Here is a 17,477-nt window from a genome sequence, read left to right on the forward strand (position 1 = left end):
CACCAGGCATCACAGCTGATGAAGTCATATTACACTCTCAGCTTCACCTGGATGATGGATGATGAAGTCAAACTAATTTCCAGCACAAAATGAGAAATTACTTCGGCTTAAAGTGAATTAAAGTCATAATAGGGAGAAGACAGAACACCGAAGCAAACAAACCCAATCTAAAATAGAAAACTGCATCCTAAAAAGCTTCTTTGTTTTCTAGTTGGACTACGTAGTCACCTGTGCGGTCTGCACGCGCTCAGACGCAGGAGATATCCACATCCACAGGAAGAAGTGTCAGGTAGGAAACCTACCAGCCTGCAGTTCCAGAGACTGATTACACAGAGTCTCTGCAGTGAACTGAATGCAGACCTCGTTAATCACTGAGGGGGTTAATGAAGTTCTCCTTTATTCACTCAGGAGGTGTTTGCATCTCCCAGCAAACACGCCATGGACAGCAAAGGGGAGGAGTCTAAGATGAGCTACCCCAACATCTTCTTCATGATCGACAACTTTGAAGAGGTATTTTAATTGCAATTGATTTCACAGTTTCTTTAGTAAATCCCAATTAATCACTGTCTTTTTATTGCATTTTGAAATTCAGTTTTTTTGCAAAACAAGAAGCAACATACTTATATTTGTGACACGTGTGTACCTCAGGGCGCCATACATGGTCCTCTACACCGGGGGTTCTCAACCTTTTAAGCCCACAACCCCCCAAAATAAAGGTGCCAGAGACGTGGGACCCCCACTGTACCTGGAGGTGGTTGAACACAGCCATGCACAATCAAGAATAGTCAAGAAAAGAGCTTTCTGGGTCCAGCCAAACTGGGGGCCAGCAAAATCGTGGTCCATTATAAAAATAATCTGTGGTAATTCATATTTTACCTGAATAAAAAACACTCTTATCAAAGAAGCAAATCTTAATTCATTTGTGTAGTAGGTAGCCCTCTTAAAAATGTAAATCCTTTTGTAAAAAACAGGATGAAAATATGTTAAAAATAGCTAAACTGGGTTCATAATGGCAAAAAATGGTGGGAAATGTGGTGAAATTAGATTTTTAAAGTAGCAGAAATGGGTTAGAAATGCCAAAAATTAGATCAAAGTGGCAAAAATGAGTACATTAAGTGGTGAAGGGCGATTTGAATTTGACTAAGATGGCGTTAAAGTGGCAAAAATAGGTGGAAATTTGGTGAAATAGGATGAAAAATGATATAAACTGGCAAAAAGGGGTTAGCTGAGGCAGAAATAGTCAGAAACTGGCAAAAATGGACATATTAAATTGTGAAATGTAGCTTAAAGAGTGGTCGAAGGGGTTAATAGTGGCAATAATATGAGAACAGAGCCAACAATAGGCAGAGAGTTGCACGAAGTGGACATGTGGTTTAGAAGTGGCAACAACAGGCAGAAAGAAATGATGGAAAGGGTTTAAAATTGGCAAAATTGGTGTAAAGCAGCAACAAGCAACAATGTAATTCAAAAATGTTCTTACATTTTTTTTAAGGCATCTGGAGACCCCCTCTCAGTGTATCGTGACCCCCATGGGGTCCCGACCCCAATGTTGAGAACCCCTGCTCGACACTTTGTTTAAATTCATGATTTACATACATTTTCACACATTAGTATTACTACTTTAACATGCGTAAATGATCTGAATACTTCTTCCACTGCTGCTTTTTCTTGAACATTTGAAGTAAAAAATGTCCTAAAAATATCATGTTGAGATCACAGAATGAAGTTCATAGCAGGGTACAATAACAGAGATGCAACAGTCCAAGGAGGAAAGATACATGTTATTGTTGAAAAAATGAACTGAGTAGTTGTAAAAAGGAAGTGTGTGGTTAAAAAGGCAGTTTCCCCCTCAATAATGAAAGCATTACTCTGTGCGGCCCGGCTCCACAGCAGCTGACAGTGTTTTGCTCCTGGTTGTGAGTCGATGCGCTCGGTTTAATGAAGTGTGACTTGGTTCTTCTCACTCCATTTAAAAACAAGCTCCTGCTATAACATGCCGTCTTTATAGGCTTTCTGCAGGGAAAAACACCAGAAGAGAGATATTTCTCTCTGGGGAGGAAATCAATAAATGTTTTTTTGGTGCTCAGAAGCGAGAGAAAGCTGCTTTCTGTGTTCTCAGCCAAACACGTCAATGCCAGCCCAGGCGGCCAACAGTCCATGCATTTGTGTTTCTCTTCCTTAAGCTGAAGCTTCCTCCGAGACATAAAAACATGAAGGGAAATATCCCACTGCCATGCAAAGAGAGCTCAAAGGGAATCATCATGCAGACAATGGCAGACTTTGCTGGAAAGTAAATTATTATCTGTGCAGGTATTCAGTGACATGACGGTTGGCGAGGGGGAGATGGTTTGTGTGGAGCTGGTGGCCAGCGACAAAAGCAACACCTTCCAGGGCGTCATCTTCCAGGGCTCGATCCGCTACGAGGCCCTCAAGAAGGTCTACGACAACCGGGTAAGAAGTTGCAAACTCCTATCTCAGGGATGGTTGTGTTTGAGCTGAATACCAATGCTGATTCTAATCACAATCTCCGCTGTCTCACTGAGTAATATTTGCTGGGATATCTATTGTTTTTATCACCAAAAATTTCAAGCAAATTCTTGCAACATGCACCAAAACATGAGCTGTTTCTATTGCTTGTGTTTTTGTGCAGTCCAGACAGTGTGTGTATAATATTTCTTGCGTTTCAGGTGAGCGTTGCAGCAAAGATGGCCCAGCGGATGTCTTTTGGCTTCTACAAATACAACAACATGGAATTTGTGAGGATGAAGGGTCCGCAGGGAAAAGGCCACGCTGAGATGGCCGTCAGCAGGGTGCCGACAGGTGACACGTCCCCCTGTGGCACCGAGGAGGACCAGGTGTCCCCCATGCACGAGAGGGTGAGGAAAAAAGCATTTTCTGCAGCCCAAAATATAAACATTGTCAGTCTATATTCAGCTGAATTCATCACAACAACGAGATATTTATTCCTCAAACCGATAAAATGTACTTTTTATGGCAGTATATTCTAAATCTGAGGCCTGCTACACGTCAGAAAACCATTGTCTGTTTACACCAGTGTTGCTCAACCAAAGAGACAAATTGTTGAAAAATACCTTTGCAAGAGCCACAATCTAAGAGGTGAAAAGTGGCAAAAACAGCTTGAAGTAGCAATAAAAATAAATAACAGGTGGCAAAAATGGTGAAAAAGCAGCAAAAATGTGTGAAAAGGGGCGAAAATGGGGAGAAAAAGTGGAACTCAGAGTGTGTGTATAATTCTAAAAATCTCTAAAACTGATCATTTTGAACATTAGATATTTCTCATGCTGAATTCGGTTAAATATCAGTTGAAATGGTTTTGCAAATCACTGTATTCTGTTTTAATTCACATTTTGCAATATTCCAGCTTTTTTGAACTTGATTTTGTAATTGAACTTTGATTATAAGATTCATATGTTCATTTTCTACACTGAAGCCAAGAGGAAATTTGCAGCATTTCTGTTTTATTTTTATACTGCAGGGAAAAAACTTTGCAGTAGGACTTTTTCCAACACCGTTCAGCCCTAAAACTCTACAAAATGATTCTGCAGGTTGCAATTAAACAAAGGCTCTCCTTTTGTTTTTCACTGTTTTCAAATAGCAAAAAAGGGTTTATCGCTATTTTTCTTTCTAATATTTTGGCATTAAATCTTCTGTATGTTTAAAACAAATCTATTAAAACCGCACACCTGATAATTCAGCTCTTAGCTACCAATTATCACAACTTTACCAGTCTGTCAGTTTAAGAGTGGAGCCAGTCTAAGCGCTGAAGACTGCACTATGGAGAAGTTTATTTCTCACTTCCTCCTGTTTTTATCCGTCGAGAAATGGAACAGAAAAAAAAGCGTTGAGTTCAGACGACTGTGAGCGCCACAAAGACTCATCCAAAGAAAGGAAATCAGGTCAGGATTAATAATAAATGCTGCTGGACTGGATCATGAATGTTTTATAGCTCAGACCTCCAGTTGTGTCTCATAGTTGTCTGATGGATTCTCTCAGGTCACCATGAAATGACACTTTGATTTATGTTTCACCCACAAACAATAAAAATCTGAAACACTGTCAGAGATCTGCTGATGGAGAGGAAAACTGTGAGAGCAGAAAACCGGATCATTGTTAGAGATGGGAGAGAGGAGCAGTGGAGCTGAAACACAACAAATTTACCCACAGAAGATTCATCTACAGCTAAACTTACTGCTAAACTTACTACACTTCTTGGAAAGCTGAGTTCAGTTTCACTGGCCACACCCAGACCTGATCAACGCCAGATTTGTTGAATGAAGGAATCCTTTAAATAGCAGCTGTCAGACAAAGTGAAGTAGGCTACAAGATCTCAGAAAGAAACGCATCATGCCGTGATCCAAAGAAACTCAAGAACAAAACTGAAACAAAGGGATTGAAATCTATCAGTCTGGAAAAGGTTACAAAGCTATTTCCAAGGCTTTGGGACTCCAGTGAACCATGGTCAGAGCCATTATCCACAAATGGAGAAAACTGGGAACAGCGGTTAACCTTCCCAGGAGTGGTCGGCCAACCAAAATGACTCCAGGAGTGCAATGACGATTCATCCAGGAGGTCACAAAAGAACCCAGAACCACATCCAAAGACCTGCAGGCCTCACTGGCCTAAGTTAAGGTTAGAGTTCATGACTCAACCATAAGAAAAACACTGGGCAAAGATGGCCTCCATGGGAGAGTTCCAATGCAAAAAACACTGCTGACTAAAAAGAGCACAAAGGCTTGTCTCACATTTAACTACAAACATCTTGATGGTGGACTGACAAGACATTAGTTGAACTTTCTGGAAGGTGTGCGGCCCGTTACAACTGGAGTAAAAATAACACCTAATTTGATAAAAAGAACATCATGCCAACAGTCAGACATGGTGGTGGCAGAGTGATGGTCTGGGGCTGCTTTGTTGCTTCAAGACCTGGACCACTTGCTGTGATTGATGCAGATGCAATGAATTCTGCTGTCAACCAGAAAATCCTGAAGGCCAACGTCCGCCCATCAGTTCATGACCTCGAGCTCAAGCACTCTTGTGTTATGCAGCAGGACAAAGACCCGAAACATACCAGTAAGTCCACCTCTGAATGGCTCAAAAAGAAACAAAATTAAGGTTTTGGGGTGGCCCAATCAGAGTCCGGACTTATTTCTAATTGAGATGCTGTGGTGTGATCTTAAATGGGCAGTTCATGCTGGAAACCCCCCAATATTCTGTGAAGAAGAATGGGCCAAAATTCCTCCACAGCGATGAAAAAGACTCATCACCAGTTATCACAAACGCTTGATTTCAGTTACTGCTGCCAAGGGTGGCACTACCAGGTATTAGGTTCGGGGGCAATTACTTTTTCACAGCACTGTAGAGGTTTACATTCTTGTTTTGTTTGGCTTGGAAGGATTTAAGGATGATTTTTAAGCTTTTTAAACCATAACAAATGAATATTTTTCCATGAAAAGTCCTTATAACTAGTATTTAGTGAGTCTGTTTGAATGTACTGTAAAGATGGCTCATGATAACCCGCTCTGTTCTTGCAGCAGTCCTCCTGCAGACGTCCTGCCTCCTCTAGCTTAAAGCTCTCTTGCTTGATTCATAATTTCATGGTGCATGGTTTTCACTGGGCAGGGAAGAAAGTGAGTAACGGTACAGCAGAATAAAGGTCATAGATTAGACTCCAAGACCTGGAGGATTAGAAGTTTAGAATTTGGATACTTCTTTGATACCACGTGTATATATAAATATATATAAATATAGCTAGATAAAAAAAATCTGTCATATTTCATCCATTTCAGTTGCTATGAAAAAGAATTTATTAAGAATTACGGGTAAACACCTACACAGTGTCTGTGTAGAAGTTCTGCGGCAAAAAAAGAAGAAATGTGCCTTTATTGTGTGTCTTGCACTTCTGTTTTTCTGTGGTATCAAACAGGTATCAGTGTATGATTTTACTAGTATCCTGCTGAAGATTAAAATCCTGGTGTCTGACAGCTCTAGCAGTGATGTGCATAAATTTTAGACTCCCTCACTCCCTGGGATTTAATCTTTTCTGTGTCTGAGTCTTAGAGATGAGGGAATGCGTGAGTTTGTTGAAATAATCTGAGTAAATGGAGGAAAAGTGAGACAGGGGTAGGGGTATTTTAGTTTGCTTTGCTTCAATCATTTTTATGATTTTTTTCCTCAGGTGACGTCTTTTAGCACTCCTCCGACTCCAGAGAGGAACCGTCCGTCCTTCTTCTCTCCGTCTCTCAGACGTAAAGTGCCCCGAAACCGAATTGCAGAGATGAAGAAGTCTCACTCAGCCAACGACAGCGAAGAGTTCTTCAGGGAGGAGGACGACGAAGGTGCAGACTCAAACATCTATTGCAGGCTGGATCAGTTTTTCCTGTAAAAGTTACAACAAAGCAGGATTTAAGAAAACACAGATCCTCTGCTCCTTGTTTTGATGTGATTGTAATACACGCTGCAGCCTGTAGGGGGAGCCAGCAGCACTTAAGACTGTCTGTCCATCCTGTTGTGATTTCACAAACTAGTGTTATTGGAATACTTTTCTTTAAATATGCAAACATAAATGAATGATTCTTGTTTTGTTTTACTATATCTCTATGAAAAGAAATGGTAACTAAAAACAGAGGTGAGAAAGTTTGGATTAAATTGTTTTGAATTGAATTGGAATGCATTTTCATCATGGCAGAAGTAGAAATATAGTCACAGAAAGCACAATGCATTATAATAAATCCAATCATCCGAGCTTCCTCTAGCTGTAAACCTCAGCATCCACCTTTTACAACATGTCTGAATCTGAGGCTGTAATTTCCAATTTCCAATTTCTAAAAGAAAAAAACAGCAAAGTCCTTAATTGTGACACTTAAAACTGGAAAACTTGTAGTATCCATCAGATGTTTGTTGTTTTTTATCTATAGCTAATTAATCGTAGTAATCATCGATAATGTCATGGATAATGTAAGTGTGATTTTATGCGGCAGATCTTCACACGGCCACCAACCTGCGCTCTCGCTCTCTGTCGGGTACCGGGCGATCTCTGGTCGGATCGTGGCTCAAGCTGAACCGGACTGAGGATTACTTCCTGCTTTACTCTCACCTGACCTACGTCACGCTGCCGCTGCACCGCATCACTACAGGTCAGACGCTCAGAGCCCTCGTTCACATCCCAACACTGGGTCCAGGTTTATATCTAGAGGTGGGCTGTGTGAAAAATAAACTTATTATTGATTCTGATCAAATGAACACGAGTCAGCATTAGCATTGGTCTATACTGAGGGTCTGTGTCTCTGTCCCTAGGTCTTTAGGGTGTTTTTCCCTTATTATCACGATTATTTACACAACTACTGTGTGAAAGTAACTTGGCATACATCACTAGAAAGCTATTTCACAGCAGCCACAATCTACACAGAATTTATCATTACACCACGTTCCAAATTATTATGCAAATTGGATTTTTACATTCAATTTTTATTTTTTCAATTAAACTCATGGATGATATTGTGTCTCAGAGCTTTTTGGATCACTGAAATCAATCCCAGACACGTGTGATCATTAGTTTGCCAGGTGAGCCCAATTAACAGAAAATACTTAAGAAGGCCGTTCCACATTATTAAGAAGGCCATAGGTTTCAGCAATATGGGAAAGAAAAAGGATCTCTGCTGCTGAAAAACATCAAGTAGTGCAATGTAGGATCCTCCAGAGGCTTGCAGTCTTGCATAAACCTACTATTCAGCCCCCCTGACCAATGCTCACAGGCAGAAATACATGAAGACTCATTTTCAAACAGTCTTGTTTACTAATGAGTGCCGTGCAACCCTGGATGGTCCAGATGGAGGAGGAGTAGATGGTTGGTGGATGGCCACCATGTCCCAACAAGGCTGTGACATCAGCAAGGAGGGGGTGGAGTCATGTTTTGGGCTGGAATCATGAGGATAGAGCTGGTAGGCCCCTTTAGGGTCCCTGGAGGTGTGAAAATGACCTCGGCAAAGTCTGTAGTTTCTGACTGAACACTTTCTTCCATGGTACAAAAAGAAGAACTGTGCCTTCCGTGTCTTTGACACTGTATTTTTCCCAACACCTTGAAAGTAACAATTTATAACAGATTAGCAAAAACAGAAATCCCTATCAATAATGTTTAATAATAATAACTAATATACTCTATCTTCAACATAAACAATAACTGCACTTTACAAAACCTCAGGACAGAGCAAAACATCACAGTATGTAACATAGGAATCGTTTAATATCGTTTTTTTTTGTTTAATGGCTGTGAGAAGAGCTTGTGTGGCACCAGGATTACAGCTTTGGATGGGCCTAATAATATTAAAAACTTAAACTGGTTGAATATGTTCTATAGCCTACATTTTTAAAGGAAATGCTGCAGATGTTTGAAACATTTATGCTCTGATAGAGACAGCCTTTTGTTTACCTATCAACCAACAAGTCATATTGATTTATTGGCGCTAGTGAAGCAGTTTTTATTTCCCGATGCTAAATATGATTCTGATGATTTTCTCCTCTGTTAAAGACTCATTAATCAATCCTCAGAGACTCAGAGGTCTTTCTTTGTAGTTTTTTAGGTTTTCTCGTGTCATTAGGAAATGTTAATCCAGTCATGAAAATCTTACGTGACTCTCAGCAGCGTCAGTCGCTGCAGATGAAACTGATGAGAGAGGTGGTGTTAAAACCTGTCGAGACTCGAGTCTCTCTCCTTCACCTGTGTCTCTCTGTCTTATAGATCATCTGATGATCAGCTGAGATATGTGCACACGCACCTGTGTTACTTTTACAAGCATCACATCTTGCCCGATGTGATTGGTTATGACTTCCCACGTGATAGCTGCATAATTATGAGTTTGCATGTTTTAAAGGGGAAACTTTTTCAGGTTTATAACATTCAAATAGCAATATAATAAAGAATAAGTACAAGCAAGGGCCAAATGACCGAGTGGGTGGGCCCAGGCCCTTAAGGCCCGCCCATAACACCAGGACTGGGGAAGGCAAACTGAACTCTGAATTTACCTACTCAGAGTTGTGAAGAAGGCCATATGATTTTGATGATCTTAACTGTGTTATTTACTTATCTGTTCAGCTTATTTCTGTTAGTCAGTGAAGAACTCATACATTCTGTTTGGTGATAATTTAACCAGTTCCTAATCTTTTTATTCCCTCATCTCTCTCCTGAATCTTCCTCTCTGACTGTATTTATGTATTTCCATGTTGCAGACATCCTGGAGGTGAGGCAGAAGCCCATCCTGATGACATAGCAGCGCCTGTTTCCCGTTTCCTCTCAGAGCTTCTCTACAAAGTGCCTCCTGCATCAGGCCACAAACAGCAGCGCCCCCCGGTGTCCACACTGAGAACAACAACAACCAACCAAACACCTGAGTCAGAGGAGACCACGCGATCAAACCAGCCATTCAGGAAGTGCCTCTTCTTCTTTCCAGGATCCAGGACGACGCAAGCTCGGCGTTGGGAAGGCATCAGCCGACAGGAAGGAGGAGGAAGTGAAGAATGTGTGTTTTATTTTTCCTTTTTCCTGTAAATATTCTGCTGCTTTACTCACTGAGACGCCTTTTTAACGACACATTCTTTTTCTGTTCGACTCGCTGTGGACCTCGTGGAGTTTTTTAAAGATATATCTACAAAGACGGATGAGAAAGGGATTCTTCGTCTGACATGTTTCAAATAAAAAGTGTTTTTTAAAGCAGAGGAATACGTTTATGTAAAAGGCTTCACTCGTTTAACCAGGCGGGGTCAAAACATTTATTTTCTACATCATTAGTCACAAAAATACATTATTTAGTGAGATTTTTGGACTCATAGTTATTCCAGAAGGACTCAAAAGCAAACATCAATCTTTTTTCATGTTTGTTACTTTGTTCCAAAATGTTCCAAATGAGCTTAAATAAGTTTGAGAAGTTTATTTGAAAATCAGTCATGCTCTAATGATGACCACCAGTCACCAAGAGTAACTGATTAATTGATTATATGGAAGATATATCTCTAACTTAAAGACTAACTTAAGAAAAATGTGGTACATTCATGATTGTGGAAAAAGGAACTACACTACCCATAATCCTAGAGTGTCACAGTGATGTCTTTGTGTGTTCAAGCCGTTACCAGGGAATCTCAGGATTTAAGTGGAGAAATTAACTTCTAAAACTAAAGCCTCTTATAAACTGGGCAGTCACTGTTGATGTAAGCTGGCACCCCATGTGTCACCTGCCTCCAGATCAGCCAATAGAAAAATTCAGCAGGAGTAGCCAGGTTTCAGTCCTTCGAGGGGGGTAATTTGCATATTTCTAACACGATACGTAGAATTTAAATACTTTGTACTCAAATGTTGAGAATTGGACTCAAACTAATCTTAAAAAAAATGGCTCCATCCATCTTCTTCCTCTTATCCAGGGTTGAGACATGGCTCTGGGTCTACCCTGGGGACCTCCTTCAGCTGTGTGTGCCTGGAAGACCCCTACAGAGAGGCAACCAAGGGCAACCTAATCACTGGTGTTAGTTTTGAGAGCTATTTTAAATTCAGTCTTAATTTTAGTCTTCAGATTAAATCGTTCTTTAGTTTTAGTCACATTATAGTTATTTCTAATATTAATAGTTTTAGTCAATAAAAAGGCCTCACACTTTTGTCTTTTCTTTAAGTCTTAATGTTTATTCTCCTTGAACTAATTCAATCGGCTAAACCAAACTGTTAAACACATACTGATAAAAATACTGGCATTCCCCTAACGTCCTCTCCCCTCATCTGCTTGCATTTGCACCACTTTAATATACACAGTAGAGAAATGTCATGGGTTTAAATGTCTGACAGTCCAGTTCTAGCACTAAAGTATCATTTTAAAGTCTCGTTATAGTCTGGAACATAGATTAACCTGCAAACTGAAAGCTTTGCCTTCAGCTTTCTGGTCACAGAACGGCCTTTAATACTGCTCATGCTGTCCATTCTTGTACAAGACTCCAGGATAATTGAACTTTTCATGGGGCAAAGACTCACCAGAGAGCAATCCTCCCTTTTCCTGCAGAGAACCAAGACTGCCAGTGTTAATTTTGTCAACTAAAACTATGACTAAATATGTTTGTCGATGGCCTTTTTCCATGACAAAAAACTAGACTAACAAAAATAGATCTCTGATAACGGAAAATGACAAAAACTAAGTTTAGTTTTTGCCAAGATGACTAAAACTAGAGGAAAATGTAATGCAGTTTTCATCGGACATTCAAAATCTGTGATATTTCTCCACTGGTGCTAAATCTTTCAAAACAATGCATCTGAAGCTATTTTGTCTCTCAGCTGTAAAAAGCAGGGACCCCAGGTTTAGTAGGGTGCAGAGAACACACTACCATGACTTGGTACCAGATTTAGGCAAGAGAATAAATGCTTGGACTAAAAGTAAAGACTAAAATGTGAGGACTTTTTACGGACTAAAACTAGAAAGGATAGAAATGACTAAAACGTGACTAAAACTAAAATGCATTTCATTTGAAGACTGAAACTAAGAGTATAATTGAAAATAGCTGCCAAAATTAACACTGCTGGAGGCGTGAAGGCTCACATCCCAGCAGCTTCATACTCAGCTGCATTTTGCCCCAGTACCTACTGGAACCACATCATCTGCAAAAAGAGGTGATGGAATTTTAAGGTCCCAAAACTGGGGTGAGGGCAAGCACAGGGAACATGTCTGACTTGGTATAAAACACCCATAAATGTAGGTTTTCAGTTTAAAAAAAGTGGCACTGAGGTTATTAATTGAGTATCTAGCGTCTTAAATCTTTGCGTTTGGGGCGCACAGTGGTGCATTATTAGGGTTGCAGCCTCGTAGTCGGGAGCTTCCTGGTTGGGCAGCTTTTGCATTCGTAGGCTTTCACTGTCTTCTTCCCACAAACCAAAGACAAACTCATTAGGCTGACTGATGACTCTAAATGATCCGTCAGTGCTTGTTTCTCTCTTCATGTCCGCCCTACAATTGAGTAGCGACCAGTCCAGGCTGTATCTGGCCTCTCGCCCAATGACAGCTGAGATCTGTATGTGACCCTTACTAGGTTCAGCAGAATAGATAACAGATGGGACGACTCCATGATAACTATAATTTAAACATTCCCAATAGTCAAAATAACTGAGCTTTAGAATTAAAAATGATGTTTATAAGGAAAACATAACACAAAGAGGAATATTAGAAGATCTGTAGTTGATTTTTAGACTCTAAACGCCCCCATAGTTCAGTCTTTAATAATGAATATCCTCTAGATAAAGAAAGGGATCTAAATGAAGTCCTTTTTTTGTTTTATTATTTATCCCATCAAATCTAAACATCATAAAGACCCCGACCTGACAAACACCTACAGTTTTATTTTTACACACGAGCCAAGCTGCGTGTTGATCTGTACTGTACACACCTTTACACTAACACCTTAAAACAAAAACAAAAAAAAAAAACATCACAAAAACCCAGCTTTGACTTTTACAGGCTTTTCTTTCCAAACTGCAACTCACAAACTGGAAGTGACTTGAAAAACTATCAAAGTGAAGAAGGTTTTAAAGGGAAACTGGAATCAGAACTGATGGAAACACAAATGGCTGCAAAGGAAGCGTTGTGATTGGATCCACACATGGACCGAAGATGTTCGTTGGTGTTAAAGTGACTCGTCTTGTTTTTTCTCCCTTTGTGCTCCTGAAGCCTTAAATCTGACTGGACGTAACTTTCATGTCTTTTTCCTTCTCATCTTCTGCTAAATTCAACATTTTAACACCAAAAATGACCAGCCGATGCTCAAATTATCATGTCAAAATCAAAATATGAAAATATCTGAAGAAATTCAACAAGAACTACAACTTAAATTATAAAAATATAAAAGAAAATAAAAACAAATATCCTTGAAAAGCGTCCAAAGTTTACGACAAATTCACGTCATTAATAGTTAATACATTTTCTTTGTCAACATAATTATATGAAAATGAATAATTAGAAATAAGACATTATTTTTTTTTTCTATCTTTATTTTTAGAATATGTTTTTTTCACACAGATTTTGGTTTTCAAAAAGGTGGATGTGGGAGAAAAAACACTTTCGGCATAAAGTTTGCATTTTAGAGAAGCTGCCCATATTTAAGTCCGTGCTTAACATAAAACTTTTATTTCTATTTTGGAAATCAATCAAACTTTTTCATGCGGCACATTTCAGATGATTTGACTTTTCATCAAGAGTTCTGAACAAAAATCAGAAAAAGGATTAACAAATCTGAAAGAGATTTAAGGACTAAAATGATATTACAATAAGACAAAGTAATAACGAATAACGAAGTAAAGTAATACATATTAGAGACATTTAATGTTAATAAAATGTAAAAACAACAACAAAAAAACTTCAGCCCTCAAAATATAGAATACATAAATATAACAAATACAAAAAAATCATTCGTTTGTTGGTTGCAATTTAAAGGTTAAATTATTTTCAGTTTTATGGGAAAATTTTGGAGCATTCATGTCCACCAATCACAGTATTTTCTTTAATTGAAGGGCAGCACAATACAAGTGTATTTCATTTACTTGAAAACAGAAAAGATCTCTGTTTTTTTTTTTAATTTATGAGATATGTCGGAATAATTAGAGACATTTTTAATGAAAAAAAAATCTTTGCTCTTTTTTTTTTAATTTAAGAGTTAAGTATCGTGAAAATTTGGAAAGGTTGATATTTTTACCGTAATATTATTTTGTCTAATTCCAAAATCTATAGCTCCATGTTTCCAAATAAGTGAGGTTTTTTTTTCAATCAAAATATTTCTCAGAATTCCACAACACTTATCTTAATTTAAAAAAAAAAAACCTAACAACTGTCTCAATAATTAGGGATATAGACTTTTTTATTTCATGAAATGTTTTCAAAATTTCACAAAACCAATCTCAATCACTCAGACTTTTTTTTTTACTAAGTTTTATCATTCCAAATTATCTATATTAATAGTCAGAATTTTTTTTTGATTCATAAAAATGTTTTATACTTCCAAAATACCACTGAATAATTCAGAAAATATTTATTTTATTATAATTCCAAAACACCTGTCTTATCATTCTGAACATGTTTTTCCAAATTCCAAATAGTTATCCCAATTGTTAAAAAACAGACTTCGTATAATGCAAAATAACTATAACTCAGACTAAAACAATCTCAGAATTTTAAAAAAAAAGTCTTAATTGTTCAAAAAACAGAGATATTTGATAAAAATGTTTTCTCATGATTCCAAACTGTTTTGTTTTTTTTTTTTACTTCAGAGAAAATTGAATTTTGTCACAAAAATTATTTTTCAATTTTTGTTTTAAAAATGTTTGTAATTCCAAAGTACCAATCTCTACAATTCAAGGAAAAGAAGATTTTTCTTTTGTCATAGAAAAAGTTTTCATTACTCCAAAACACCAATTTTAATTTTTTAATTCAAAAATGTAAATCTTTAGAGTCCAGGAAAATTGACACCCCTCCCAATCATTCCATTTTATAGAATTTTTGTCATTATTGAAAAAGTTTTTTTTTTTTTCTTGCTAAAAATGTTCTCAGAATTCCAAAATACCCATCTCAATGATTAAGAAAACAGCAAAGATTCTTAAAAGGATTTTCAATTTTCCATTACATTTATCTCAATCGTTCAGAAAAGAGATTTTCTCTGTTTTCAGTCGACTATAGTACGATTCGATCCAGTGCAGTTAAAGGTTGGAATTGTATTCATTTATTCTGTGGATCATTGTAGCTCCTACAAGTGTTAAAACTTAAATTTCATGCCACAAGTCTCCTGATAAAAGCTCAGTCATGATGGACTAATTAATATGCTTGGAATATCTGAATAATCAACGTGTTATAATCAGGTCAACTTCAAACTTTTGCTAATTTGGTGAAAATTTCAGGGTTTTTTTCCACAATTGGACAGTAAAACTCTAAGAATGAATCTGAAACATGGAGCATGAATCGGCTGCAGTTTTTGGTTATTGATTATCAGTGATTGATTTGCACTCAAAGACAAAGCCATCCTCGATCAAATTCAGTCAGTGTTTCTTTTTTTAGTGTGTCGTATTTAAACTGATTTTTTCCACAGGTCACCTCCCTTCCTTCTTTGTTTTGGACGATTCTTTCCCTCGCTCGTCTCTTCAGTGTTATTGACAACGATGTAGTTTGGTAGTTTCTCCAGCTGAATGTATCCGCGCTGATCGATAGCAAAGACTGCTTTAACTGAGAAACATTTGATAAGAGAAAAATGACAGTTTGCACTGTAAAACGCTTTTAGAACCTTTTTGAAACTTGTTTGTTAAAAGCTTTTTGTTGACGTATTCACAGTTCAAAGCTTTCATCTCTGCTTTTGTACACAGACACAGTAAATGTGCATGTTTCTGTCCTTTCTGTTGCTTAGTTTATATAATGGATGTACATTTTTCCTGTATTTATTTATTGAAATACACATTATCAGAAAAAAATGTCTTTTTCTTAATTTATTCATTTTATTATCACTGGCACTAAGGTTTAGTTTTCTGACTTCACTTTTCTTTGTCACCTGAGGATTCAGGTTAAATAAATATCTCATCCTTCATTTTTAGTCTAAAAATATCCATGTCCCTGATTTCCCAGAAGATAAACCTCTACAGTTTTTACTCTAAAAATTTAATGAACGCCTGCTCTTCAGAGGCTGAACCCTTAAAATCTCTGACTACATTTCAGTCCACAAGAGAATTAGATTTATCTTTGCTGCTTTTCAGAGGATGAACCATTTAGATCAAGTGTCTCCTGCAGATAAAGACCTTTTGTATCACCACCATTTAAATGTATAAAAGTAACTCTACTCCTGATCATCAGGGGATGAACTATTTCGAGGTACTTATACATTTAAAAAAAATGTCCTTTATTGATTTAACAAAGACAAATCATGCTGCTCAGCAGATGTTTATTCATTTATATTTAAATCAAATTCATTCTCCTCAGAGGATTTTAAATCTACCAGAGAGTTTATCATAGTATTTCAAGGCTTGATCTTAAGAGCATGAACCCTCATAATCTTGAATTTAAACCTACAAGAGATTTCATTTTAACTAACAACCCAATTCCTGCTCTTCAGAAGGTGAACCCTTCAATCTTAAATATTAGGTTCAAATCAATGAGGACCCTGAATCCTATCAACCAGACTAATTCCTGTTCATTAAAGGGTCCTCATGACTATATTTTAATCCAAGAAGAAAAAGATCAACTAAAACTTATCTTCAGAGGATGAACCATCTAATCCTTAATGACTATATTTTGATCTAAAAAACTTGAATTTAATAAGCAAAACAAACGTCTGCTCTTCAGAGGATGAAGCCTCTTTATTCATATTGACAATATTGCAATAGACAAGTCCTGCTCTTCGGAGGATGAACCGTTTAAATTTAAATATTTTAATAGACAATACCTACTATATCAACCTACTTAACACCTGCTCTTCAGAGGATGAACCCCCTAAATTTAAATTACACTACTTTGAAAACAAGACCTGTTATATTGACCTAAACTAAAGCTCATTAGAGGATGAACTCTCTTCATTTAAATTGGCAATATTGTAATAGACAAGGCCTACTTTATTTACTTACTTAACTCCTGCTCTTCAGAGGATGAACCCTCGAAATCTAAAAATTATAATAGACAAGGCCTACTTTATTTACTTACTTTACTTCTGCTCTTCAGAGGATGAACCCTCGAAATCTAAATATTATAATAGACAAGGCCTGCTTTATTTACTTACTGAACTCCTGCTCTTCAGAGGATGAACCCTGGAAATCTAAATATTATGATAGACAAGACCTACTACATTTACTTACCTCACTCCTGCTCTTTAGAGGATGAACCCTTTAATTTTAAATGACAGTAATTTAATGACTAGACCTACTACATTTACCTACTTAAGTCCTGCTCTTCAGAGGATGAACCCTCTAAATCTAAATATTTTAATAGACAAAACCTTCTATATTTACCTACTTCACTCCTGCTCTTCAGAGGATGACCCACTTAAATCTTAATGACTATCTTAATCTATGAAATTTAAATTTTAAAAGCAAGACAAACTACTGCACGGCAGAGGTTCACCTTTTAAATTTAAATATTTAAAAAGGCAAGATCAATTCAAATCTTCTTAATTCTTGCTCTTCAGGGAATGGACCATTTAAAACTCACTGACATTTAAATGAGCAAGACCAGCTAATTTAGACTTTTTAACCTCCTTTCTTATCTTCAGAGGATGAACCCTTTAAGTCTTGTTTACATATCTTCACCACTCTCAGATTTACTTCCTAAAAACTAAGTTTCTTCAGAGGGTAACCCTCTAAGTCTTCATGACTTTTAAGCTAACAAGGAAGTTGAATTCAGTCCTCTTCAGAGGATGAGCCATTAACACTTTTAAGAACAAATTCACATCTTCAAGACTTAATTTAACATAAAAAT

At 37.4% G+C, this 17,477-nt stretch overlaps 1 protein-coding gene across 1 annotated transcript in view; it reads left to right on the plus strand.

Annotated features, from left to right (window-relative positions):
* Positions 1–9,724, plus strand: part of kiaa0930 (KIAA0930 ortholog) — a 36,314-nt gene extending 26,590 nt beyond the window's left edge. The window contains exons 4-10 of the mRNA XM_041781360.1: positions 212–289; positions 409–510; positions 2,311–2,451; positions 2,688–2,876; positions 6,197–6,356; positions 6,999–7,154; positions 9,244–9,724. Of these exons, the coding sequence (XP_041637294.1) occupies positions 212–289; positions 409–510; positions 2,311–2,451; positions 2,688–2,876; positions 6,197–6,356; positions 6,999–7,154; positions 9,244–9,284 (867 nt within the window). The 3' untranslated portion in view covers positions 9,285–9,724. The remainder of the gene's footprint in view (positions 1–211; positions 290–408; positions 511–2,310; positions 2,452–2,687; positions 2,877–6,196; positions 6,357–6,998; positions 7,155–9,243) is intronic.
* Positions 9,725–17,477: the final 7,753 nt, after the last annotated feature.

This window comes from Cheilinus undulatus, linkage group 23 (genome assembly GCF_018320785.1).
Source record: "Cheilinus undulatus linkage group 23, ASM1832078v1, whole genome shotgun sequence".
In the NCBI taxonomy this organism is placed as follows: Eukaryota; Metazoa; Chordata; class Actinopteri; order Labriformes; family Labridae; genus Cheilinus; species Cheilinus undulatus.